This window comes from Borostomias antarcticus (genome assembly GCF_949987555.1).
Source record: "Borostomias antarcticus genome assembly, chromosome: 14".
NCBI classification, from domain to species: Eukaryota; Metazoa; Chordata; class Actinopteri; order Stomiiformes; family Stomiidae; genus Borostomias; species Borostomias antarcticus.
This window is the reverse complement of record NC_140247.1, coordinates 19,292,529-19,319,560: the sequence shown is the minus strand read 5'-3', so window position 1 is coordinate 19,319,560 and position 27,032 is coordinate 19,292,529. Positions and strand designations below refer to the sequence as shown.

General features: G+C 43.2%; 5 protein-coding genes across 5 annotated transcripts; all 5 read left to right on the top strand.

Annotated features, from left to right (window-relative positions):
* Window positions 1-1,418: 1,418 nt before the first annotated feature.
* Window positions 1,419-6,854, top strand: LOC311317485 (protocadherin beta-16-like; the record flags this gene model as incomplete). The annotated part of the gene is made up of 2 exons (XM_084448566.1): window positions 1,419-3,812; window positions 6,729-6,854. 2 exons carry the CDS (start codon window positions 1,419-1,421, stop codon window positions 6,852-6,854), a joined length of 2,520 nt encoding a protein of 839 aa, XP_084304692.1.
* Window positions 6,855-7,019: 165 nt separating this feature from the next.
* Window positions 7,020-12,762, top strand: LOC311317484 (protocadherin beta-16-like; the record flags this gene model as incomplete). The annotated part of the gene is made up of 2 exons (XM_084448565.1): window positions 7,020-9,413; window positions 12,667-12,762. 2 exons carry the CDS (start codon window positions 7,020-7,022, stop codon window positions 12,760-12,762), a joined length of 2,490 nt encoding a protein of 829 aa, XP_084304691.1.
* Window positions 12,763-12,956: 194 nt separating this feature from the next.
* On the top strand, window positions 12,957-19,642 carry LOC311317483 (protocadherin beta-16-like; the record flags this gene model as incomplete). The annotated part of the gene is made up of 3 exons (XM_084448564.1): window positions 12,957-15,249; window positions 17,329-18,776; window positions 19,517-19,642. The coding sequence occupies 3 exons, from the start codon at window positions 12,957-12,959 to the stop codon at window positions 19,640-19,642; spliced, it is 3,867 nt and encodes a 1,288-aa protein (XP_084304690.1).
* A 166-nt stretch (window positions 19,643-19,808) lies between these two features.
* On the top strand, window positions 19,809-22,271 carry LOC311317482 (protocadherin beta-16-like; the record flags this gene model as incomplete). Its single annotated transcript, XM_084448563.1, has 1 exon — window positions 19,809-22,271. The coding sequence occupies one exon, from the start codon at window positions 19,809-19,811 to the stop codon at window positions 22,269-22,271; it is 2,463 nt and encodes an 820-aa protein (XP_084304689.1).
* Window positions 22,272-23,689: 1,418 nt separating this feature from the next.
* On the top strand, window positions 23,690-26,131 carry LOC311317481 (protocadherin beta-16-like; the record flags this gene model as incomplete). The annotated part of the gene is made up of 1 exon (XM_084448562.1): window positions 23,690-26,131. One exon carries the CDS (start codon window positions 23,690-23,692, stop codon window positions 26,129-26,131), a length of 2,442 nt encoding a protein of 813 aa, XP_084304688.1.
* Between the last annotated feature and the right edge of the window lie 901 nt (window positions 26,132-27,032).

Below are 27,032 nucleotides of genomic sequence, written 5' to 3'. Positions count from 1 at the left end.
CAGGACCAGAGGAGAGGAGAAGACAGGACCAGAGGAGAGGAGGAGAGATGACAGGAGAGGAGAACACAGGACCAGAGAGGAGGAGAGATGACAGGAGAGGAGAGGAGGAGAGATGACAGGAGAGGAGAACACAGGACCAGAGGAGGTGCTCCTTGATAGGACAGTGTAGTTGACAGACAGGAAAGGTGGGAGAGAGAGAGAGGGGAAGACATGCAGCAGAGCAATGTAATACAATACACTAGCTTTATTCAACATCATTGTAAAAAATAAAAACGTTCATCCCACGTAAAATGCTCTTAGCGTTCACTGACTTACACAAGACAAGGAGTACAATTATATACTGACCTTTTACTATAGTTTAATTTCTGTTCATCACGTGTTGAGTGGTTATTATGCCATTGGTGCTCAAGGTTAGTGCCAATGATGAAGCTTTGACTGAGACTAATGTTGGGTTTAATTTTTCATAACATTAGAATTGTTGGCATTTTGGTACTTTTCATATGTCAGCCTTTTCTGGCCACGGTTTCAGCACCATGGACAGCGGCCCTTCTATTCTCCATTTCTCTCCTCTCTCTGTCTCTCACTCACCACCTGATCTGAGCTTTGATCAGGATGGATCATTTTGTACTACGAGATTGAGTTGCATCTATATATTTTGGTGCTGAATAATAATAAAGTCTCCCCCCATCTTTTTACGTGGCAACCATAGGCCTGATCTCGAGACTACTCGAGCTTTATTTGACATTCAATCACCAATTCTGGATCAAAGGTCGACAACGTCAATTGATTTTGGCTAATTGTTGTGTTTTATTACAATTTGTATTTGTCCTTAGGGGGTTTTAAGACAATGTACTGGAAATGTTTCGATCTCATACAAACGAGAAGGACTTAAATAATTTAAGTTAAATGGGACACTTGATTCATCGCAGTATAGGACATTTTCTTTGACGAGGTATTATGATTTATATGATAAATGCTAATACCACTGGTTAGACTGTGGTCTAACTGTTATGTTGTTGCACATTCATGTGTTATTTGGGACTGAGTTGTCTGACATTTTGTGTATATATTTCCCTTTTTCAGTATAATGTGGTTATAAATACAAAGTATGAAGCCATTTCGTGCAGTTCAGTCAAGTCAACTCAGAGGGACGCTGTAGACCAGTGAGTCTCAGTCATAGAGCAGAACTGCAGCAGTACCTCCCCATTCATCTCGATATATTAGAGAGAGAAAGAGCAGAGAACACAGTATGAGCTACGGAGAAGATTAGATACGGACACACTGGGCGTCGATTCTTTTGTTACATGATTGAGGATTGTGGATCTATTTTCCTTTGATTTTTGTCTCTGAGAATCAATGGAATTATCTACACGTGATTGAGGATTTTAAAACCTTTGTTGGATTCGTATATTGAGAAAATGTCGGAGAGAACAATGACACGGCAAGTACTGTTGTTCATCTCGGTCCTCTCTCTCGGTTCAGTGCTCGGGCAGGTCAGTTACTCCATTCCCGAGGAAATGGCGAAAGGCTCTTTAGTCGGTAACATAGCGCAGGATCTGGGTTTAGATATAAAACGATTGAAATCAGGAAAAGCTCGTATTTATACTGGAGACAGCGCAGAATACATCGAGCTGAATAAAGAAAGGGGAGTCCTCCTCATCAAAGAGAGAATAGACAGAGAAGCGCTCTGCGGACAGACGACGCCTTGCGCTTTACATTTTCAGATTATACTGGAGAATCCCATGGAATTTTATACAGTCACTATTGAAATAACTGATATAAACGACAATTCTCCAGGTTTTGAAAGGAGTGAAATAAAATATGAAATGAGCGAGTCTGCTCTTACTGGAGCTAGATTCGTCTTAGACGGAGCAATAGACGAAGACGTTGGTGTTAATGGCCTTCGCAGCTACTTACTAAATCCAACTGATAATTTTGTCCTGAAAAATATCAATCGGGGAGATGGTAGAAAACATGTCGAAATAATTTTACAGAAACCTTTAGACCGAGAGACACAAGAGCATGTAAACTTGATTTTAACAGCAGTGGATGGAGGCGAGCCGCAGCTGTCAGGGACAATGCAGATTATAATAACTGTACTAGACGCCAACGACAATGCACCGGTTTGCTCTCAGCCAGAGTATAAGGCCACTGTCACAGAAAACGCCCCTATAGGCACCGTCTTAACGACAGTCAGCGCAACCGATGCTGATCAGGGAACAAACGGGAGAATAACATACTCGATTCCTAAATTAGGAGTAGGCAGTCTGTTTCAGATTGACGCAGAGGCCGGTGTATTGAAACTAATGGGAAACGTAGATTTTGAAAAACAGAAACATTACGAATTAAACGTTCAAGTGAACGACCAGGGAGGCCTCTCCGATGCGTGTAAAGTGATTATTGAAGTTGTTGATACCAATGACAACAAACCAACCATAAATATAATGTCGAAAACAAACAGCATATCCGAAGATGTTAAAGCGGGGACGGTTGTAACAATGATGAATGTTCAAGACGCAGATTCAAATGAAAATGGGAGAGTTAATTGCTTTTTAGATGAAAACGTTCCTTTTGTGATGAAATCAACTTCGAATAATTTCTTTACCGTCGTGACTGACAGTGAACTGGACCGAGAGAGAGACTCTGAGTACAACATCAGTGTGACGTGTTCTGATGAGGGCGTGCCCTCTCTCTCCAGCAGCGTCACTCTCACCTTACAGATATCAGATGTGAATGACAACGCGCCTGTCTTTGAGAGGAGCTCATATGAGGCCTACATTATAGAAAACAACACACCAGGCCTCTCTATATTCACAGTGAAAGCCAGAGACGCTGACTGGAACCAGAATGCCCGTGTTTCTTACATACTGGAGGACTCCTCGGTTAACGGAGTGCCCGTCTCCTCATATGTGTCCGTTAGTGCTGATAGTGGAGTCGTCCATGCAGTGCGCTCTTTTGACTACGAGCAGATCAAGGATTTCCAGTTCCGCGTAAAAGCGCAGGATGGAGGCTCGCCTCCTCTCAGTAGCAATGTGACTGTGAAAATACTGATCCAGGACCAGAACGACAACGCGCCTCAGGTTCTGTACCCAGTCCAGACTGGCGGCTCACAGGTGGCTGAAATGGTGCCTCGTTCAGCAGATGGGGGATATCTGGTCACTAAAGTGGTGGCTGTTGATGTGGACTCTGGACAGAATGCCTGGCTCTCCTATAAACTACAGAAAGCCACAGACAGGGCTCTGTTTGAAGTGGGCTTACAGAATGGAGAAATAAGAACTATACGCCAAGTGACTGATAAAGATGCTGTGAAACAAAGGCTTACTGTTGTAGTGGAGGACAACGGGCAGCCCTCTCGTTCAGCTACAGTCAATGTTAACGTGGCGGTGGCCGACAGCTTCCCTGAAGTGCTCTCGGAGTTCACTGACTTTACGCACGACAAGGAGTACAATGACAACCTGACTTTTTACTTAGTCTTGGCTTTGGCTGTAGTTTCATTCCTGTTCATCACGTGTTTAGTGGTGATTATATCAGTGAAAATATACAGATGGAGACAGTCTCGCATCCTCTATCATTCCAATCTCCCGGTTATTCCGTATTATCCACCGCGTTACGCAGACACTCTGGGAACAGGAACTCTACAGCACGTGTACAATTACGAGGTGTGCAGGACGACTGACTCCAGAAAGAGTGACTGTAAGTTCTCCAGACCCGGTAGTCAGAATGTCCTGATAATGGACCCCAGCTTGACAGGGACCATGCAGCGGATTCAGAGTGAAAAGAACCTCCTGGATGAACCTGACTCTCCACTGGAGGTGAGTGCCAATGACAAAGCTTTGACTGAGACTTCTGCCGTTTTTTTGTTTTTTTACTTAATAACTGCTTGCATTTTGGTATGACTTATGTCAGTCTTTTCTGGCCACGGTTTCAGCACCATGGACAGCGTATCATCTATTCTCCATTTTCTCTCTCTGTCTCTCACTCATCACCTGGTCTAAGCTTTGATCCTGGCTGATCATACTGTCCTATAAGGTTGAATTGCATATTTGGTTGTTGAGTAATTCATTGTTCCCCCATCATTTTATATAAACCTCATGGATGAACCAGACTCTCCAGTGTAGGTGTGTGTGCTGCAGCGCTCTTGGAGAACACAGTCCAATGACAACCTGACTTTTTACTTAGTCTTGTCTTTGGCTGTAGTTTCATTCCTGTTCAACACGTGTTTAGTGGTTATTATATCCATGAAAATATACAGATGGAGACAGTCTCACATCCTCTATCATTCCAATCTCCCGGTTATTCTGTATTATCCACCGCTACGTAGACACTTTGTAGATGGGAACTCTACAGCATGGACATTTGTGTGCAATGAGCAGTTTGTTTTCAGAGGCCAGTGCAGTTTCCATAGATTTAAAGAAAAGTGTATATTTAGTTTTACACACGATCCAAATGAATTGTACTTTTTTTTCCTCTCAGATGACATAAATTACATAACTAATAAGATTTTGAGAAGACTACTGCCCAGGTAGTAGTCAATGTATGTGAAATAACTATGTTGTTAGGATGAGGGTTAAAGTGAAAGTAGTTTCATTACATGTAAGCTTTTAATGACAGTGAGTGTCATAGTGAGAAAGAGGAAGGGTGGTAGTGACATTTGTCAGTTTGTGGGCAGCCTTAGAAAAGAAGACAGGTAAGTTGACAGCAGTGAGAACATGAGTACCAGTCAGATGGGAGATGTATTCAGTCAGAAGAGATGAGTCAATGTTAAAATTAGCACCAGTCAGATGGTAGAAGTATTCAGTCGGAAGAGATGAGTCACTGGGTGCGTTAAGTAGCTGAGCGCTCAGTCAGCGATCAGTGATCAGAATTCACTCAACAGGTTGCTCAGTTACGCTCAGACTGATCTGCTCAGAGCAAAAGTGAGCAGTTTTGAACTTTGATCTGTTTGAGCCAAACACCACGTCATAATCATCATCATCACCTTAGCAAACAAAAACAAGGGGCGTGTTTTGGCTTGGGAATCGTTGGGACGCTGCTCGCTAATCACACATTAACAACAGGTGAAAAGTTCTTGTCTCTTAGCAACTCAGCGCTCGGTTAGAGCAGACCGTTAAGTGGTTGTAAAAACCGCTCAGAGTGAGCATTCACTCACTGAGCGCTCAGCTACTTAACACACCCAATGTTTCTTACTATGACAACCAATGCCATTCAAATCAGAAATGGTTAGTAATCTCTTCCTGAACATCATAAGATGAAACACCACTTGTTTACTGATAATACTTTGTTTCTGTTGACTCTGTGTTCAGAGTAAGGAGAGAGAGAGAGAGAGAGAGAGAGAGAGAGAGAGAAGGGGGGGGGAGAGGGAGAGAGGGAGAGAGAGGGAGAGAGAGAGAGAGAGAGCATGAGGACACCAACAGGCAGAGCAGGTCACATGGAGGTGAGTGAGAATAGGAGCAAAAATTCATGATTAAGACTGAATAATGATCACAGCAGCCCGATCCTAATGTATAGACTCCTGTTGGCTCCCATATGTGTATCAATTCACTAGTTTACTGATTATATATCTTTCAGGTTCACTCTGTTCCATTCAGAGATAGGAGAAGACCTCCTCTCTTACTGGATAGCAGGGGAGAGGAGGAGAGAGGGCAGGAGAGGAGAAGACAGGACCAGAGGAGAGGAGAAGACAGGACCAGAGGAGAGGAGGAGAGATGAAGGAGAGGAGAACACAGGACCAGAGGAGGTGCTCCTTGATAGGACAGTGTAGGTGACAGACAGGAAAGGTGGGAGAGAGAGAGAGAGAGAGAGAGGAAGACATGCAGCAGAGCAATGTAATACAATACACTAGTTTTATTCAACATCATTGTAAAAAATAAATACGTTCATCCCACGTAAAATGCTCTTAGCGTTCACTGACTTTACACAAGACAAGGAGTACAATGATAAACTGACCTTTTACTATAGTTTAATTTCTGTTCATCACGTGTTGAGTGGTTATTATGCCATTGGTGCTCAAGGTTAGTGCCAATGATGAAGCTTTGACTGAGACTAATGTTGGGTTTAATTTTTCATAACATTAGAATTGTTGGCATTTTGGTACTTTTCATATGTCAGCCTTTTCTGGCCACGGTTTCAGCACCATGGACAGCGGCCCTTCTATTCTCCATTTCTCTCCTCTCTCTGTCTCTCACTCACCACCTGATCTAAGCTTTGATCAGGATGGATCATTTTGTACTACGAGATTGAGTTGCATCTATATATTTTGGTGCTGAATAATAATTAAGTTTCCCCCCATCTTTTTACGTGGCAACCATAGGCCTGATCTCGAGACTACTCGAGCTTTATTTGACATTCAATCACCAATTCTGGATCAAAGGTCGACAACGTCAATTGATTTTGGCTAATTGTTGTGTTTTATTACAATTTGTATTTGTCCTTAGGGGGTTTTAAGACAATGTACTGGAAATTTTTAGATCTCATACAAACGAGAAGGGCTTCAATAATTTAAGTTAAATGTGACACTTGATTCGTCGCAGTATAGGACATTTTCTTTGACGAGGTATTATGATTTATATGATAAATGCCAGTACCACTGGTTAGACTGTGGTCTAACTGTTATGTTGTTGCACATTCATGTGTTATTTGGGACTGAGTTTTCTGACATTTTGTGTATATATTTCCCTTTTTCAGTATAATGTGGTTATAAATACAAAGTATGAAGCCACTTTGTGCAGTTCAGTCAAGTCAACTCAGAGGGACGCTGTAGACCAGTGAGTCTCAGTCATAGAGCAGAACTGCAGCAGTACCTCCCCCATCATCTCGATATATTAGAGAGAGAAAGAGCAGAGAACACAGTATGAGCTACGGAGAAGATTAGATACGGACACACTGGGCGTCGATTCTTTTGTTACATGATTGAGGATTGTGGATCTCTTTCCCTTATATTTTTGGCTCTGAGAATCAATGGAATTATCTACACGTGATTGAGGATTTTAAAACATTTGTTGGATTCGTATATTGAGAAAATGTCGGAGAGAACAATGACACGGCAAGTACTGTTGTTCATCTCGGTCCTCTCTCTCGGTTCAGTGCTCGGGCAGGTCAGTTACTCCATTCCCGAGGAAATGGCGAAAGGCTCTTTAGTCGGTAACATAGCGCAGGATCTGGGTTTAGATATAAAAAGATTGAAATCAGGAAAAGCTCGTATTTATACTGGAGACAGCGCAGAATACATCGAGCTGAATAAAGAAAGGGGAGTCCTCCTCATCAAAGAGAGAATAGACAGAGAAGCGCTCTGCGGACAGACGACGCCTTGCGCTCTACATTTTCAGATTATCCTGGAGAATCCCATGGAATTTTATACAGTGACTATTGAAATAACTGATATGAACGACAACCCTCCAATTTTTGACAGGACTGAGATTAAATATGAAATCAGCGAGTCTGCTTTAACAGGAGCTAGATTCGTCTTAGACGGAGCAATAGACGACGACGTTGGTGTTAATGGCCTCCACAGCTACTTACTAAAACCAACTGATAATTTCGTTCTAAAAACAATCAGTCGGGGAGATGATAGTAAAAATGTTGAAATAATTTTACAGAAACCATTAGACCGAGAGAAACAAAACCATGTTAACATGATTTTAACAGCAGTGGATGGAGGCGAGCCGCAGCTGTCAGGGACAATGCAGATTCTAATAACTGTACTAGACGCCAACGACAATGCACCGGTTTGCTCTCAGCTGAAGTACAAGACCAGTGTGATAGAAAACGCCCCGATAGGCACCGTCTTAACGACAGTCAGCGCAACCGATGCTGATCAGGGAACAAACGGGAGAATAACATACTCGATTCCTAAATTAGGAGTAGGCAGTCTGTTTCAGATTGACGCAGAGGCCGGTGTATTGAAACTAATGGGAAACGTAGATTTTGAAAAACAGAAACATTACGAATTAAACGTTCAAGCAACAGATGAGGGTGGTCACGCTGATGCTTGTAAAGTGATTATTGAAGTTGTTGATACCAATGATAACAAACCAACCATAAATATCATGTCAAAAACAAACAGCATATCTGAAGACGTTAAAGCAGGGACGGTTGTAACAGTCATGAATGTTCAAGACGCAGATTCGAATGAAAATGGGAGAGTTAATTGCTTTTTAGATGAAAACGTTCCTTTTCTGATGAAATCAACTTCGAATAATTTCTTTACCATAGTGACAGACAGTGAACTGGACCGAGAGAGAGACTCTGAGTACAACATCAGTGTGACGTGTTCTGATGAGGGCGTGCCCTCTCTCTCCAGCAGCGTCACTCTCACCTTACAGATATCAGATGTGAATGACAACGCGCCTGTCTTTGAGAGGAGCTCATATGAGGCCTACATTATAGAAAACAACACACCAGGCCTCTCTATATTCACAGTGAAAGCCAGAGACGCTGACTGGAACCAGAATGCCCGTGTTTCTTACATACTGGAGGACTCCTCGGTTAACGGAGTGCCCGTCTCCTCATATGTATCCGTTAGTGCTGATAGTGGAGTCGTCCATGCAGTGCGCTCTTTTGACTACGAGCAGATCAAGGATTTCCAGTTCCGCGTAAAGGCGCAGGATGGAGGCTCCCCTCCTCTCAGTAGCAATGTGACTGTGAAAATACTGATCCAGGACCAGAACGACAACGCGCCTCAGGTTCTGTACCCAGTCCAGACTGGCGGCTCTCAGGTGGCTGAAATGGTGCCTCGTTCAGCAGATGTGGGCTATCTGGTCACTAAAGTGGTGGCTGTTGATGTGGACTCTGGACAGAACGCCTGGCTCTCCTATAAACTACAGAAAGCCACAGACAGGGCTCTTTTTGAAGTGGGCTTACAGAATGGAGAAATAAGAACTATACGCCAAGTGACTGATAAAGATGCTGTGAAACAAAGGCTCACTGTTGTAGTGGAGGACAACGGGCAGCCCTCTCGTTCAGCTACAGTCAATGTTAACGTGGCGGTGGCCGACAGCTTCCCTGAAGTGCTCTCGGAGTTCACTGACTTTACGCACGACAAGGAGTACAACGACAACCTGACTTTTTACTTAGTCTTGGCTTTGGCTGTAGTTTCATTCCTGTTTATCACGTGTTTAGTGGTGATTATATCAGTGAAAATATACAGATGGAGACAGTCTCGCATCCTCTATCATTCCAATCTCCCGGTTATTCCGTATTATCCACCGCGTTACGCAGACACTCTGGGAACAGGAACTCTACAGCACGTGTACAATTACGAGGTGTGCAGGACGACTGACTCCAGAAAGAGTGACTGTAAGTTCTCCAGACCCGGTAGTCAGAACGTCCTGATAATGGACCCCAGCTTGACAGGGACCATGCAGCGGATTCAGAGTGAAAAGAACCTCCTGGATGAACCTGACTCTCCACTGGAGGTGAGTGCCAATGACAAAGCTTTGACTGAGACTTCTGCCGTTTTTTAGTTTTTTTTACTTAATAACTGCTTGCATTTTGGTATGACTTATGTCAGTCTTTTCTGGCCACGGTTTCAGCACCATGGACAGCGTATCATCTATTCTCCATTTTCTCTCTCTGTCTCTCACTCATCACCTGGTCTAAGCTTTGATCCTGGCTGATCATACTGTCCTATAAGGTTGAATTGCATATTTTGTTGTTGAGTAATTCATTGTTCCCCCATCATTTTATATAGACCTCATGGATGAACCAGACTCTCCAGTGTAGGTGTGTGTGCTGCAGCGCTCTTGGAGAACACAGTCCAATGACAACCTGACTTTTTACTTAGTCTTGTCTTTGGCTGTAGTTTCATTCCTTTTCATCACGTGTTTAGTGGTGATTATATCAGTGAAAATATACAGATGGAGACAATCTCGCATCCTCTATCATTCCAATCTCCCGGTTATTCTGTATTATCCACCGCTACGTATACACTTTGTAGATGGGAACTCTACAGCATGGACATTTGTGTGCAATGAGCAGTTTGTTTTCAGAGGCCAGTGCAGTTTCCATAGATTTAAAGAAAAGTGTATATTTAGTTTTACACACGATCCAAATGAATTGTACTTTTTTTTCCTCTCAGATGACATAAATTACATAACTAATAAGATTTTGAGAAGACTACTGCCCAGGCAGTAGTCAATGTATGTGAAATAACTATGTTGTTAGGATGAGGGTTAAAGTGAAAGTAGTTTCATTACATGTAAGCTTTTAATGACAGTGAGTGTCATAGTGAGAAAGAGGAAGGGTGGTAGTGACATTTGTCAGTTTGTGGGCAGCCTTAGAAAAGAAGACAGGTAAGTTGACAGCAGTGAGAACATGAATACCAGTCAGATGGGAGAAGTATTCAGTCAGAAGAGATGAGTCAATGTTAAAATTAGCACCAGTCAGATGGTAGAAGTATTCAGTCTGAGTGACTGAGTCTGAGTCCAAGTGAGCAGTTTGAACTATGATCTGTTTGAGCCAAACACCACATCATAATCATCATCATCACCTGAGCAAACAAAAACAAGGGGCGTGTTTTGGCTTGGGAATCGTTGGGACGCTGCTCGCTAATCACACATTAACAACAGGTGAAAAGTTCTTGTCTCTTAGCAACTCAGCGCTCGGTTAGAGCAGACCGTTAAGTGGTTGTAAAAACCGCTCAGAGTGAGCATTCACTCACTGAGCGCTCAGCTACTTAACACACCCAATGTTTCTTACTATGACAACCAATGCCATTCAAATCAGAAATGGTTAGTAATTTCTTCCTGAACATCATAAGATGAAACACCACTTGTTCACTGATAATATTTCGTTCCTGTTGACTCTGTGTTCAGAGTAAGAAGAGAGAGAGAGAGAGAGAGAGAGAGAGAGAGAGGGGGGGGGGGAGAGAGAGAGAGAGAGAGAGAGCATGAGGACACCAAGAGAGCATGAGGACAGAACAGGTCACATGGAGGTGAGTGAGAATAGGAGCAAATATTCATGATTAAGACCGAATAATGATCACAGCAGTCCGATCCTAATGTATAGACTCCTGTTGGCTCCCATATGTGTATCAATTCACTAGTTAACTGATTATATATCTTTCAGGTTCACTCTGTTCCATTCAGAGATAGGAGAAGACCTCCTCTCTTACTGGATAGCAGGGGAGAGGAGGAGAGAGGGCAGGAGAGGAGAACACAGGACCAGAGGAGAGGAGAAGACAAGACCAGAGGAGAGGAGGAGAGATGACAGGAGAGGAGAAGACAGGACCAGAGGAGAGGAGGAGAGATGACAGGAGAGGAGAACACAGGACCAGAGAGGAGGAGAGATGACAGGAGAGGAGAAGACAGGACCAGAGGAGAGGAGGAGAGATGACAGGAGAGGAGAACACAGGACCAGAGGAGAGGAGGAGAGATGACAGGAGAGGAGAACACAGGACCAGAGGAGAGGAGGAGAGATGATAGGAGAGGAGAAGACAGGACCAGAGGAGAGGAGGAGAGATGATAGGAGAGGAGAACACAGGACCAGAGGAGAGGAGGAGAGATGATAGGAGAGGAGAACACAGGACCAGAGGAGAGGAGGAGAGATGACAGGAGAGGAGAACACAGGACCAGAGAGGAGGAGAGATGACAGGAGAGGAGAAGACAGGACCAGAGGAGAGGAGGAGAGATCACAGGAGAGGAGAGGAGGAGAGATGACAGGAGAGGAGAACACAGGACCAGAGGAGGTGCTCCTTGATAGGACAGTGTAGGTGACAGACAGGAAAGGTGGGAGAGAGAGAGAGAGGAAGACATGCAGCAGAGCAATGTAATACAATACACTAGCTTTATTCAACATCATTGTTAAAAAATAAAAACGTTCATCCCACGTAAAATGCTCTTAGCGTTCACTGACTTACACAAGACAAGGAGTACAATGATATACTGACCTTTTACTATAGTTTAATTTCTGTTCATCACGTGTTGAGTGGTTATTATGCCATTGGTGCTCAAGGTTAGTGCCAATGACGAAGCTTTGACTGAGACTAATGTTGGGTTTAATTTTTCATAACATTAGAATTGTTGGCATTTTGGTACTTTTCATATGTCAGCCTTTTCTGGCCACGGTTTCAGCACCATGGACAGCGGCCCTTCTATTCTCCATTTCTCTCCTCTCTCTGTCTCTCACTCACCACCTGATCTAAGCTTTGATCAGGATGGTTCATTTTGTACTACGAGATTGAGTTGCATCTATATATTTTGGTGCTGAATAATAATTAAGTCTCCCCCCATCTTTTTACGTGGCAACCATAGGCCTGATCTCGAGACTACTCGAGCTTTATTTGACATTCAATCACCAATTCTGGATCAAAGGTCGACAACGTCAATTGATTTTGGCTAATTGTTGTGTTTTATTACAATTTGTATTTGTCCTTAGGGGGTTTTAAGACAATGTACTGGAAATGTTTCGATCTCATACAAACGAGAAGGACTTCAATAATTTAAGTTAAATGGGACACTTGATTCATCGCAGTATAGGACATTTTCTTTGACGAGGTATTATGATTTATATGATAAATGCTAATACCACTGGTTAGAGTGTGGTCTAACTGTTATGTTGTTGCACATTCATGTGTTATTTGGGACTGAGTTTTCTGACATTTTGTGTATATATTTCCCTTTTTCAGTATAATGTGGTTATAAATACAAAGTATGAAGCCATTTCGTGCAGTTCAGTCAAGTCAACTCCGAGGGACGCTGTAGACCAGTGAGTCTCAGTCATAGAGCAGAACTGCAGCGTACCTCCCCCATCATCTCGATATATTAGAGAGAGAAAGAGCAGAGAACACAGTATGAGCTACGGAGAAGATTAGATACGGACACACTGGGCGTCGATTCTTTTGTTACATGATTGAGGATTGTGGATCTATTTCCCTTTTATTTTTGTCTCTGAGAATCAATGGAATTATCTACACGTGATTGAGGATTTTAAAACATTTATTGGATTCGTATATTGAGAAAATGTCGGAGAGAACAATGACACGGCAAGTACTGTTGTTCATCTCGGTCCTCTCTCTCGGTTCAGTGCTCGGGCAGGTCAGTTACTCCATTCCCGAGGAAATGGCGAAAGGCTCTTTAGTCGGTCACATAGCGCAGGATCTGGGTTTAGATATAAAACGATTGAAATCAGGAAAAGCTCGTATTTATACTGGAGACAGCGCAGAATACATCGAGCTGAATAAAGAAAGGGGAGTCCTCCTCATCAAAGAGAGAATAGACAGAGAAGCGCTCTGCGGACAGACGACGCCTTGCGCTCTACATTTTCAGATTATACTGGAGAATCCCATGGAATTTTATACAGTCACTATTGAAATAACTGATATAAACGACCATTCTCCAGGTTTTGAAAGGAGTGAAATTAAATATGAAATGAGCGAGTCTGCTCTTACTGGAGCTAGATTCGTCTTAGACGGAGCAATAGACAACGACGTTGGTGTTAATGGCCTTCGCAGCTACTCGCTGAAACCAACTGATAATTTTGTTCTGAAAAATATCAATCGGGGAGATGGTAGTAAACATGTCGAAATAATTTTACAGAAACCTTTAGACCGAGAGACACAAGAGCATGTAAACTTGATTTTAACAGCAGTGGATGGAGGCGAGCCGCAGCTGTCAGGGACAATGCAGATTCTAATAACTGTACTAGACGCCAATGACAATGCACCGGTTTGCTCTCAGCCAGAGTATAAGGCCAGTGTGATAGAAAACGCCCCTATAGGCACCGTCTTAACGACAGTCAGCGCAACCGATGCTGATCAGGGAACAAACGGGAGAATAACATACTCGATTCCTAAATTAGGAGTAGGCAGTCTGTTTCAGATTGACGCAGAGGACGGTGTATTGAAACTAATGGGAAGCATAGATTTTGAAAAACAGAAACATTACGAATTGAACGTTCAAGCAACAGATCAGGGTGGTCACTCTGATGCTTGTAAAGTGATTATTGAAGTTGTTGATACCAATGATAACAAACCAACCATAAATATCATGTCGAAAACAAACAGCATATCTGAGGACGTTAAAGCGGGGACGGTTGTAACAATGATGAATGTTCAAGACGCAGATTCAAATGAAAGTGGGAGAGTTAATTGCTTTTTAGACGAAAACGTTCCTTTTGTGATGAAATCAACTTCTAATAATTTCTTTACCGTCGTGACGGATAGTGAACTGGACCGAGAGAGAGACTCTGAGTACAACATCAGTGTGACGTGTTCTGATGAGGGCGTGCCCTCTCTCTCCAGCAGCGTCACTCTCACCTTACAGATATCAGATGTGAATGACAACGCGCCTGTCTTTGAGAGGAGCTCATATGAGGCCTACATTATAGAAAACAACACACCAGGCCTCTCTATATTCACAGTGAAAGCCAGAGACGCTGACTGGAACCAGAATGCCCGTGTTTCTTACATACTGGAGGACTCCTCGGTTAACGGAGTGCCCGTCTCCTCATATGTGTCCGTTAGTGCTGATAGTGGAGTCGTCCATGCAGTGCGCTCTTTTGACTATGAGCAGATCAAGGATTTCCAGTTCCGCGTAAAAGCGCAGGATGGAGGCTCCCCTCCTCTCAGTAGCAATGTGACTGTGAAAATACTGATCCAGGACCAGAACGACAACGCGCCTCAGGTTCTGTACCCAGTCCAGACTGGCGGCTCTCAGGTGGCTGAAATGGTGCCTCGTTCAGCAGATGTGGGCTATCTGGTCACTAAAGTGGTGGCTGTTGATGTGGACTCTGGACAGAATGCCTGGCTCTCCTATAAACTACAGAAAGCCACAGACAGGGCTCTGTTTGAAGTGGGCTTACAGAATGGAGAAATAAGAACTATACGCCAAGTGACTGATAAAGATGCTGTGAAACAAAGGCTCACTGTTGTAGTGGAGGACAACGGGCAGCCCTCTCGTTCAGCTACAGTCAATGTTAACGTGGCGGTGGCCGACAGCTTCCCTGAAGTGCTCTCGGAGTTCACTGACTTTACGCACGACAAGGAGTACAACGACAACCTGACTTTTTACTTAGTCTTGGCCCTGGCTGTAGTTTCCTTCCTGTTCATCACGTGTTTAGTGGTGATTATATCAGTGAAAATATACAGATGGAGACAGTCTCGCATCCTCTATCATTCCAAACTCCCGGTTATTCCGTATTATCCACCGCGTTACGCAGACACTCTGGGAACAGGAACTCTACAGCACGTGTACAATTATGAGGTGTGCAGGACGACTGACTCCAGAAAGAGTGACTGTAAGTTCTCCAGACCCGGTAGTCAGAACGTCCTGATAATGGACCCCAGCTTGACAGGAACCATGCAGCGGATTCAGAGTGAAAAGAGCATCTTAGACGAACCAGATTCTCCACTAGAGGTTAGTACCAATGACCAATAATTGGCTGAGACTAATGTTGGGTTTAATGTTTCATAACATTAGAATTGGTGGCGTTTTGGAACGATTCTTATGTCAGCCTTTTCTAGCCACGGTTTCAGCACCATGGACAGCGTCTCATCTATTCTCCGTTTCTCTCTTCTCTCTCTGTCTCTCACTCATCACCTCATCTAAGCTTTGATCAGGTACTGTATGTCATACTGTACTATGAGGTTGAATTACATCCAAGTATTTTAGTGCTTAATAATTAATTGTCCCCCCATCATTTTATGTGGCAACCCATAGGCCTGTTCTCAAGACTACTCCAAGGAAAGTTATGTTAAAGTGTATTTGTGCTTTATTGAATCACCAGTTTCCAATCAAAGGCCGACAAACTCAATTGATTTTATTTTGGTTTTTTTTTGCTCTTTGTATTCAGGTCATTTGGGGGTTTTAGGACATTGCGTATGGGAAATGTTTCAGTCTCATACAAATCAGAAGGACTTAAAGGGGAAATGACTAGTTGCAATATAGGACATTTTCTTTTGACGAGGTATTATGATTTATATGATAAATGCCAGTACCATTGGTTAGACTGTGGTCTTGATTGTTGAAATCGTCACAACTGTTATATTGTTGCACATGCATGTGTTATTTGGGACTGGGACTTGTGACATTTGTGTGTAGATATTTCCCTTTTAGACTATAATGTGGTTATAAATACATGAAGCCATTTCGTGCAGTTCAGTCAAGTCAACTCCGAGGGACGCTGTAGACCAGTGAGTCTCAGTCATAGAGCAGAACTGCAGCAATACCTCCCCATTCATCTCGATATATTAGAGAGAGGAAGAGCAGAGAACACAGTATGAGCTACGGAGAAGATTAGATACGGACACACTGGGCGTCGATTCTTTTGTTACATGATTGAGGATTGTGGATCTATTTTCGTTCGATGTTTGCCTCTGAAAAGCAACGGAATTGTCTACACGTGATTGAGGATTTAAAAACATTTGTTGGATTTTCATAGTAGAGAAAATGTCGGAGAGAACAATGACACGGCAAGTACTGTTGTTCATCTCGGTCCTCTCTCTCGGTTCAGTGCTCGGGCAGGTCAGTTACTCCATTCCCGAGGAAATGGCGAAAGGCTCTTTAGTCGGTAACATAGCGCAGGATCTGGGTTTAGATATAAAACGATTGAAATCAGGAAAAGCTCGTATTTATACTGGAGACAGCGCAGAATACATCGAGCTGAATAAAGAAAGGGGAGTCCTCCTCATCAAAGAGAGAATAGACAGAGAAGCGCTCTGCGGACAGACGACGCCTTGCGCTTTACATTTTCAGATTATACTGGAGAATCCCATGGAATTTTATACAGTCACTATTGAAATAACTGATATAAACGACCATTCTCCAGGTTTTGAAAGGAGTGAAATTAAATATGAAATGAGCGAGTCTGCTCTTACTGGAGCTAGATTCGTCTTAGACGGAGCAATAGACAACGACGTTGGTGTTAATGGCCTTCGCAGCTACTCGCTGAAACCAACTGATAATTTTGTTCTGAAAAATATCAATCGGGGAGATGGTAGTAAACATGTCGAAATAATTTTACAGAAACCTTTAGACCGAGAGACACAAGAGCATGTAAACTTGATTTTAACAGCAGTGGATGGAGGCGAGCCGCAGCTGTCAGGGACAATGCAGATTCTAATAACTGTACTAGACGCCAATGACAATGCACCGGTTTGCTCTCAGCCAGAGTATAAGGCCAGTGTGATAGAAAACGCCCCTATAGGCACCGTCTTAACGACAGTCAGCGCAACCGATGCTGATCAGGGAACAAACGGGAGAATAACATACTCGATTCCTAAATTAGGAGTAGGCAGTCTGTTTCAGATTGACGCAGAGGACGGTGTATTGAAACTAATGGGAAGCATAGATTTTGAAAAACAGAAACATTACGAATTGAACGTTCAAGCAACAGATCAGGGTGGTCACTCTGATGCTTGTAAAGTGATTATTGAAGTTGTTGATACCAATGATAACAAACCAACCATAAATATCATGTCGAAAACAAACAGCATATCTGAGGACGTTAAAGCGGGGACGGTTGTAACAATGATGAATGTTCAAGACGCAGATTCAAATGAAAGTGGGAGAGTTAATTGCTTTTTAGACGAAAACGTTCCTTTTGTGATGAAATCAACTTCTAATAATTTCTTTACCGTCGTGACGGATAGTGAACTGGACCGAGAGAGAGACTCTGAGTACAACATCAGTGTGACGTGTTCTGATGAGGGCGTGCCCTCTCTCTCCAGCAGCGTCACTCTCACCTTACAGATATCAGATGTGAATGACAACGCGCCTGTCTTTGAGAGGAGCTCATATGAGGCCTACATTATAGAAAACAACACACCAGGCCTCTCTATATTCACAGTGAAAGCCAGAGACGCTGACTGGAACCAGAATGCCCGTGTTTCTTACATACTGGAGGACTCCTCGGTTAACGGAGTGCCCGTCTCCTCATATGTGTCCGTTAGTGCTGATAGTGGAGTCGTCCATGCAGTGCGCTCTTTTGACTATGAGCAGATCAAGGATTTCCAGTTCCGCGTAAAAGCGCAGGATGGAGGCTCCCCTCCTCTCAGTAGCAATGTGACTGTGAAAATACTGATCCAGGACCAGAACGACAACGCGCCTCAGGTTCTGTACCCAGTCCAGACTGGCGGCTCTCAGGTGGCTGAAATGGTGCCTCGTTCAGCAGATGTGGGCTATCTGGTCACTAAAGTGGTGGCTGTTGATGTGGACTCTGGACAGAATGCCTGGCTCTCCTATAAACTACAGAAAGCCACAGACAGGGCTCTGTTTGAAGTGGGCTTACAGAATGGAGAAATAAGAACTATACGCCAAGTGACTGATAAAGATGCTGTGAAACAAAGGCTCACTGTTGTAGTGGAGGACAACGGGCAGCCCTCTCGTTCAGCTACAGTCAATGTTAACGTGGCGGTGGCCGACAGCTTCCCTGAAGTGCTCTCGGAGTTCACTGACTTTACGCACGACAAGGAGTACAACGACAACCTGACTTTTTACTTAGTCTTGGCCCTGGCTGTAGTTTCCTTCCTGTTCATCACGTGTTTAGTGGTGATTATATCAGTGAAAATATACAGATGGAGACAGTCTCGCATCCTCTATCATTCCAAACTCCCGGTTATTCCGTATTATCCACCGCGTTACGCAGACACTCTGGGAACAGGAACTCTACAGCACGTGTACAATTATGAGGTGTGCAGGACGACTGACTCCAGAAAGAGTGACTGTAAGTTCTCCAGACCCGGTAGTCAGAACGTCCTGATAATGGACCCCAGCTTGACAGGAACCATGCAGCGGATTCAGAGTGAAAAGAGCATCTTAGACGAACCAGATTCTCCACTAGAGGTTAGTACCAATGACCAATAATTGGCTGAGACTAATGTTGGGTTTAATGTTTCATAACATTAGAATTGGTGGCGTTTTGGAACGATTCTTATGTCAGCCTTTTCTAGCCACGGTTTCAGCACCATGGACAGCGTCTCATCTATTCTCCGTTTCTCTCTTCTCTCTCTGTCTCTCACTCATCACCTCATCTAAGCTTTGATCAGGTACTGTATGTCATACTGTACTATGAGGTTGAATTACATCCAAGTATTTTAGTGCTTAATAATTAATTGTCCCCCCATCATTTTATGTGGCAACCCATAGGCCTGTTCTCAAGACTACTCCAAGGAAAGTTATGTTAAAGTGTATTTGTGCTTTATTGAATCACCAGTTTCCAATCAAAGGCCGACAAACTCAATTGATTTTATTTTGGTTTTTTTTTGCTCTTTGTATTCAGGTCATTTGGGGGTTTTAGGACATTGCGTATGGGAAATGTTTCAGTCTCATACAAATCAGAAGGACTTAAAGGGGAAATGACTAGTTGCAATATAGGACATTTTCTTTTGACGAGGTATTATGATTTATATGATAAATGCCAGTACCATTGGTTAGACTGTGGTCTTGATTGTTGAAATCGTCACAACTGTTATATTGTTGCACATGCATGTGTTATTTGGGACTGGGACTTGTGACATTTGTGTGTAGATATTTCCCTTTTAGACTATAATGTGGTTATAAATACATGAAGCCATTTCGTGCAGTTCAGTCAAGTCAACTCCGAGGGACGCTGTAGACCAGTGAGTCTCAGTCATAGAGCAGAACTGCAGCAATACCTCCCCATTCATCTCGATATATTAGAGAGAGGAAGAGCAGAGAACACAGTATGAGCTACGGAGAAGATTAGATACGGACACACTGGGCGTCGATTCTTTTGTTACATGATTGAGGATTGTGGATCTATTTTCGTTCGATGTTTGCCTCTGAAAAGCAACGGAATTGTCTACACGTGATTGAGGATTTAAAAACATTTGTTGGATTTTCATAGTAGAGAAAATGTCGGAGAGAACAATGACACGGCAAGTACTGTTGTTCATCTCGGTCCTCTCTCTCGGTTCAGTGCTCGGGCAGGTCAGTTACTCCATTCCCGAGGAAATGGCGAAAGGCTCTTTAGTCGGTAACATAGCGCAGGATCTGGGTTTAGATATAAAACGATTGAAATCAGGAAAAGCTCGTATTTATACTGGAGACAGCGCAGAATACATCGAGCTGAATAAAGAAAGGGGAGTCCTCCTCATCAAAGAGAGAATAGACAGAGAAGCGCTCTGCGGACAGACGACGCCTTGCGCTTTACATTTTCAGATTATACTGGAGAATCCCATGGAATTTTACAGCGTGACGGTGGAAATAACGGATATCAATGATCATGCTCCCAGCTTTGAGAAAAACGAAATGAAATTTAAAATAAGTGAGTCCGCTGTTAGCGGAGCTAAATTCTTGTTAGAGAGGGCTGTGGATCCCGATGTTGGTGTTAATGGTCTCCAGAGCTATTCCCTGACGCAGACAGATCATTTTGTGTTAAAATTAAAAGATCAGCCAGATGGTGGGAAAATAGTCGAGATGATCTTACAGAAGCCGCTCGACCGAGAGAAACAGGAGCAAATATCTTTAACATTAACAGCAGTAGATGGAGGACCGCCTCAACTGTCTGGCAGAGCGCAGATTCACATTACTGTGCTCGACGTTAATGACAACGCTCCTGTCTTCACGCAGCCGGTTTACAAAGCCACCATCACTGAGAATGCCCCAAAAGGTACAGTGGTGACCAGGGTTAGTGCTACGGACGCCGACAAAGGGACAAATTCGAAGATAACGTATTCAATCTCAAACACAGCTGCTGATGTGAGAGACATGTTTGAAATGAATGAGTTCAATGGTGATTTAATAATAAAAGCTAATATTGATTATGAGAAAGCCCGTCACTATCAGATACACGTTCAGGCCAGTGATGACGGGGGACTCACCGATTCATGTAAAATAACGGTTGACGTTCTCGACGTGAATGATAACAAGCCAAATATCAACATTATGTCAAAAACAAATGTGATTTCAGAGGATTCAAAACTTGAAACCGTAGTAACAATGATAAACGTTCAGGACATAGATTCGGGTGAAAATGGCAAAGTCCAGTGTTCCATAAACGATAATATTCCATTAATAATTAAATCAACCTCAAATAATTTCTTTACTTTAGTAACAGACAGTGAACTGGACCGAGAGAGAGACTCTGAGTACAACATCAGTGTGACGTGTTCTGATGAGGGCGTGCCCTCTCTCTCCAGCAGCGTCACTCTCACCTTACAGATATCAGATGTGAATGACAACGCGCCTGTCTTTGAGAGGAGCTCATATGAGGCCTACATTATAGAAAACAACACACCAGGCCTCTCTATATTCACAGTGAAAGCCAGAGACGCTGACTGGAACCAGAATGCCCGTGTTTCTTACATACTGGAGGACTCCTCAGTTAACGGAGTGCCCGTCTCCTCATATGTGTCCGTTAGTGCTGATAGTGGAGTCGTCCATGCAGTGCGCTCTTTTGACTACGAGCAGATCAAGGATTTCCAGTTCCGCGTAAAAGCGCAGGATGGAGGCTCCCCTCCTCTCAGTAGCAATGTGACTGTGAAAATACTGATCCAGGACCAGAACGACAACGCGCCTCAGGTTCTGTACCCAGTCCAGACTGGCAGCTCTCAGGTGGCTGAAATGGTGCCTCGTTCAGCAGATGTGGGCTATCTGGTCACTAAAGTGGTGGCTGTTGATGTGGACTCTGGACAGAATGCCTGGCTCTCCTATAAACTACAGAAAGCCACAGACAGGGCTCTGTTTGAAGTGGGCTTACAGAATGGAGAAATAAGAACTATACGCCAAGTGACTGATAAAGATGCTGTGAAACAAAGGCTCACTGTTGTAGTGGAGGACAACGGGCAGCCCTCTCGTTCAGCTACAGTCAATGTTAACGTGGCGGTGGCCGACAGCTTCCCTGAAGTGCTCTCAGAGTTCACTGACTTTACGCACGACAAGGAGTACAACGACAACCTGACTTTTTACTTAGTCTTGGCTCTGGCTGTAGTTTCATTCCTGTTCATCACGTGTTTAGTGGTGATTATATCAGTGAAAATATACAGATGGAGACAGTCTCGCATCCTCTATCATTCCAATCTCCCGGTTATTCCGTATTATCCACCGCGTTACGCAGACACTCTGGGAACAGGAACTCTACAGCACGTGTACAATTACGAGGTGTGCAGGACGACTGACTCCAGAAAGAGTGACTGTAAGTTCTCCAGACCCGGTAGTCAGAACGTCCTGATAATGGACCCCAGCTTGAAAGGGACCATGCAGCGGATTCAGAGTGAAAAGAACCTCCTGGATGAACCTGACTCTCCACTAGAGGTTAGTTTTCTAAATTTACCATTAGGAGAAGAGGGTAATTCTATATTATTGACTTTGAGTTAGTATAACACGATCTTTCATAATGTACACTGTCAAAACACCACCATTCTCCCAAAACATAGGTTTCAGCACTATGTCTCCGGACAGCGACACTTTGGATTGTGTTAGCAACGTTGCAATTGTCTTTCTCTGGCCCTCTCTCTCTCTCTCTCTTTCTTTCTCTCTCTCTCTCTTTCTCTCTCTCTCTCTTTCTCTCTCTCTCTCTCTCTTTCTCTCTCTCTTTCTCTCTCTCTTTCTCTCTCCGTCTTTAGGTCCCTCTCTCCGGTTTTGTGTTGTGCTCTCATATCATATCCTCATTATTTCTTTATCAATTTAAGGGGGTATTAATATACCAGTATGATTGCTATTTCACTAATAATCAATATAATATTACAACCATTACTTTAAGTGGTTTGGAGAAGATCACATTGCAATCATCATAGGTGTAATGTAAATAATAGTTGTTAGGTTTCTTTCTTCATGCTTCATGTTTGATTTGATTTTATGTTGTGCAGTGCTGTTACTATCCATTCTGTATCCCTTATCATATAGTATTTGTATGTTGTTTCTCTCTGTTATCCTTATTGTAACATATCTATGATTTTGTTCATGGTTGTGAACTATTGTTATGAGGCGCCTTGTGCAATTCATGCTTCACAAGTAGTGAGATTGTTGTTATTATTATTATTATTAGTAGTAGTAGTAGTAGTAGTGGTAGTAGTAGTAGTAGTAGTGGTAGTGGTAGTGGTAGTAGTAGTAGTAGTAGTAGTAGTAGTAGTAGTAGTTGTAGTACAGTAGTAGTAGTAGTAGTAGTAGTAGTAGTAGTAGTAGTAGTAGTAGTAGTAGTAGTAGTAGTAATAGTAGTAGTAGTAATAGTAATAGTAATAGTAGTAGTAGTAGTAGTAGTAGTAGTAGTAGTAGTAGTAGTAGTAGTAGTAGTAGTAGTAGTAGTAGTAGTAGTAGTAGTAGAGGTGGTGGTGGTAGCAGCAGTAACAAGTTGAACATAATCCTGTTGTATTTGAAAACATATTGGACTATTATGACATCACAACCTGAAATCAAACGGTTCTTTTGTCATAATTATTCGTCTAGATTGCATTACGTAGCCATTGTTGCGTAATTGGAGAATGTTGTAATTCAGGACTAGAAACTCAGAGGGCCGCTGTTGGCCAGAAGGTTGAAGAGTGAGCAGGTCTGCAGCAGTAACTCCCCCATCATCTCGATAATACTGAAGAGAGAGAAAGAGCAGCACGCAGAGAGCACAGTCCGGGTAACAGGGAGCAGTGGAGACGGATTCAACGAGCTATCATTCTTTTGTTCCGGAATTGCCGACAGCGGATGTAAATGTATTTGTCACAAGGTTCTCAAACCGGATAGCTGACCGATTAAGGATTCTAACGCTTCGTTGTTTTATGGCGGATGGGAATATATCGAGGAGAACAATGACACGGCAAGTAGGCCTACTGTTGTTCATATCGGTCCTCTCTCTCGGTTCAGTGCTCGGGCAGGTCAGTTACTCCATTCCCGAGGAAATGGCGAAAGGCTCTTTAGTCGGTAACATAGCGCAGGATCTGGGTTTAGATATAAAAAGATTGAAATCTGGAAAAGCTCGTATTTTTACTGGAGACAGCGGAGAATACATCGAGCTCATTAAAGAGAGAGGCGTTCTCCTAATCAAAGAAAGGATAGACCGTGAAGCGCTGTGCGGACAGACGACGCCTTGCGCTCTACATTTTCAGATTATACTGGAAAACCCAATGGAATTATTTCGAGTAACTGTGGAGGTCACAGATATAAACGATAACGCTCCCGTTTTTAAAAAGAATGAAAAAAGGTTTGAAATCAGTGAATCTGCTGGATCGGGGGCTACGTTTATGCTCGAGAGGGCAGTGGATGCAGACGTTGGTGTTAACGGTCTACAGAGCTACTCCCTTGAACCCACAGATAATTTTCAGTTGAAATTAAAGAGTCAACCAGACGGAAGTAAAAAGGTGGAGATGGTTTTGCAGAAGCCTTTAGACCGAGAAAAACAGGAGACCATATCGCTCTTGCTTACAGCCGTAGACGGAGGCGCACCACGACTCTCTGGGACAATGCAGATACATGTAACAGTGTTAGATGCAAATGACAATGCGCCCGTTTTTACGCAGGAGATTTACAAAGCAACAGTGGTTGAAAACTCACCCAAAGGAGCCCTGCTGGCCACCGTCAGTGCATCTGATGCGGATAAAGGGACGAATGGCCTCGTTAGCTATTCTTTGTCTGGTGGTACTGAAATGCAGGCTGACGTGTTTGAGATGGACAGTGACACGGGTGAGCTTAGACTGATCGGGCAAATTGATTATGAAAAAGCCAAACACTATCAAATGTTTATCGAAGCTATGGATGAGGGAGGGTTATCGGACTCCAGCAAAGTAATTATCGACGTTATTGATGTGAATGACAACTGCCCCATTATAAATGTGATGTCGAAGTCTGGCTCTAACGCTGAGAACTCGCTGCCGGGTACTGTGATAGCTATGATCAGCGTAAATGATCCAGACTCTGATAGTAACGGTCAGGTTAAATGCGAGATAAATGAAAACATCCCTTTCACTATTAAATCTACATCTAATGGATTCTACAGCCTTGTAACAGACAGTGAACTGGACCGAGAAAGAGACTCTGAGTACAACATCAGTGTGACGTGTTCTGATGAGGGCGTGCCCTCTCTCTCCAACAGCGTCACTCTCACCTTACAGATATCAGATGTGAATGACAACGCGCCTGTCTTTGAGAGGAGCTCATATGAGGCCTACATTATGGAAAACAACACACCAGGCCTCTCTATATTCACAGTGAAAGCCAGAGACGCTGACTGGAACCAGAATGCCCGTGTTTCTTACATACTGGAGGACTCCTCGGTTAACGGAGTGCCCGTCTCCTCATATGTGTCCGTTAGTGCTGATAGTGGAGTCGTCCATGCAGTGCGCTCTTTTGACTACGAGCAGATCAAGGATTTCCAGTTCCGCGTAAAAGCGCAGGATGGAGGCTCCCCTCCTCTCAGTAGCAATGTGACTGTGAAAATACTGATCCAGGACCAGAACGACAACGTGCCTCAGGTTCTGTACCCAGTCCAGACTGGCGGCTCTCAGGTGGCTGAAATGGTGCCTCGTTCAGCAGATGTGGGCTATCTGGTCACTAAGGTGGTGGCTGTTGATGTGGACTCTGGACAGAATGCCTGGCTCTCCTATAAACTACAGAAAGCCACAGACAGGGCTCTGTTTGAAGTGGGCTTACAGAATGGAGAAATAAGAACTATACGCCAAGTGACTGATAAAGATGCTGTGAAACAAAGGCTCACTGTTGTAGTGGAGGACAACGGGCAGCCCTCTCGTTCAGCTACAGTCAATGTTAACGTGGCGGTGGCCGACAGCTTCCCTGAAGTGCTCTCGGAGTTCACTGACTTTACGCACGACAAGGAGTACAACGAAAACCTGACTTTTTACTTAGTCTTGGCTTTGGCTGTAGTTTCATTCCTGTTCATCACGTGTTTAGTGGTGATTATATCAGTGAAAATATACAGATGGAGACAGTCTCGCATCCTCTATCATTCCAATCTCCCGGTTATTCCGTATTATCCACCGCGTTACGCAGACACTCTGGGAACAGGAACTCTACAGCACGTGTACAATTACGAGGTGTGCAGGACGACTGACTCCAGAAAGAGTGACTGTAAGTTCTCCAGACCCGGTAGTCAGAACGTCCTGATAATGGACCCCAGCTTGACAGGGACCATGCAGCGGATGCAGAGTGAAAAGAACCTCCTGGATGAACCTGACTCTCCACTAGAGGTGAGATTCAATGCAATAATGATTTATGATTATGGTTTCTCTGAAACGTAAAAAAATCACAATATTGAGACTAATTATTTCAACACAGTCATTCTTGAAAATGTTTCAGCACCACTCACTCTGGACAGCGCTAGTGAGAGAGATTTTTTAACAGCACTTTGAGATTGTCTCACAATGAAGTGTTGTATAAATATAATAGAAAATATTATTACTAATAATAATAACAATTTAGCAATAATAATGATAATAAGTGTAATTATATAGTAACGCTATTATTAATAGTAACAATAATAACAATAACAATAATTATTATTATTATTATTATTATTATCATTATCGTTATTATTATTATTATTATTATTAGTAGTAGTAGTAGTAGTGAAGTAGTAGTAGTAGTAGTAATATTATTATTAGAGATGCTATGAGATGTTATCCCAACGCCCCCATGATTTAGTCATCTTTGAGTAATAAAGTTCTTGGCAGCCTACTTGATTAGTTGATGAGTTATTATGAAACAAAAGACCGTTACAGTGTCCTCTCTCTACGGCTCCGACCACATTTATTTGTGATTCTATTGAACAACACAAGTGCTGGTGACATGCATATTGTTTCTATGGTGCTGAACCACATTTATAGTGCTTTTTATCTAAGTGTTTTTAGTGTTTACTTGGCTTATTCCTCATTTTCGTGCATGGGGTATTTGAGTGGCTTGTTTGCAGTAGCTCATTATTGCATCTTTTTGCGCAGTTCAGCGCATTGGACTCAAAGGGCCGCTGTTGGCCAGTGTGTTGCAGGGTAGCACTGGTGCTGCAGTACCTCCTCCATCTTCTCCACATATTAGATACAGAAACGGCAGCAGTCATAACGCGCAGTCCGGGTTAGAGGGAAGACAGAGAATGGAGATACACAGCTGTGGTTCTTTTGTTCCGACGGTGTGGGTTGATGATTCATT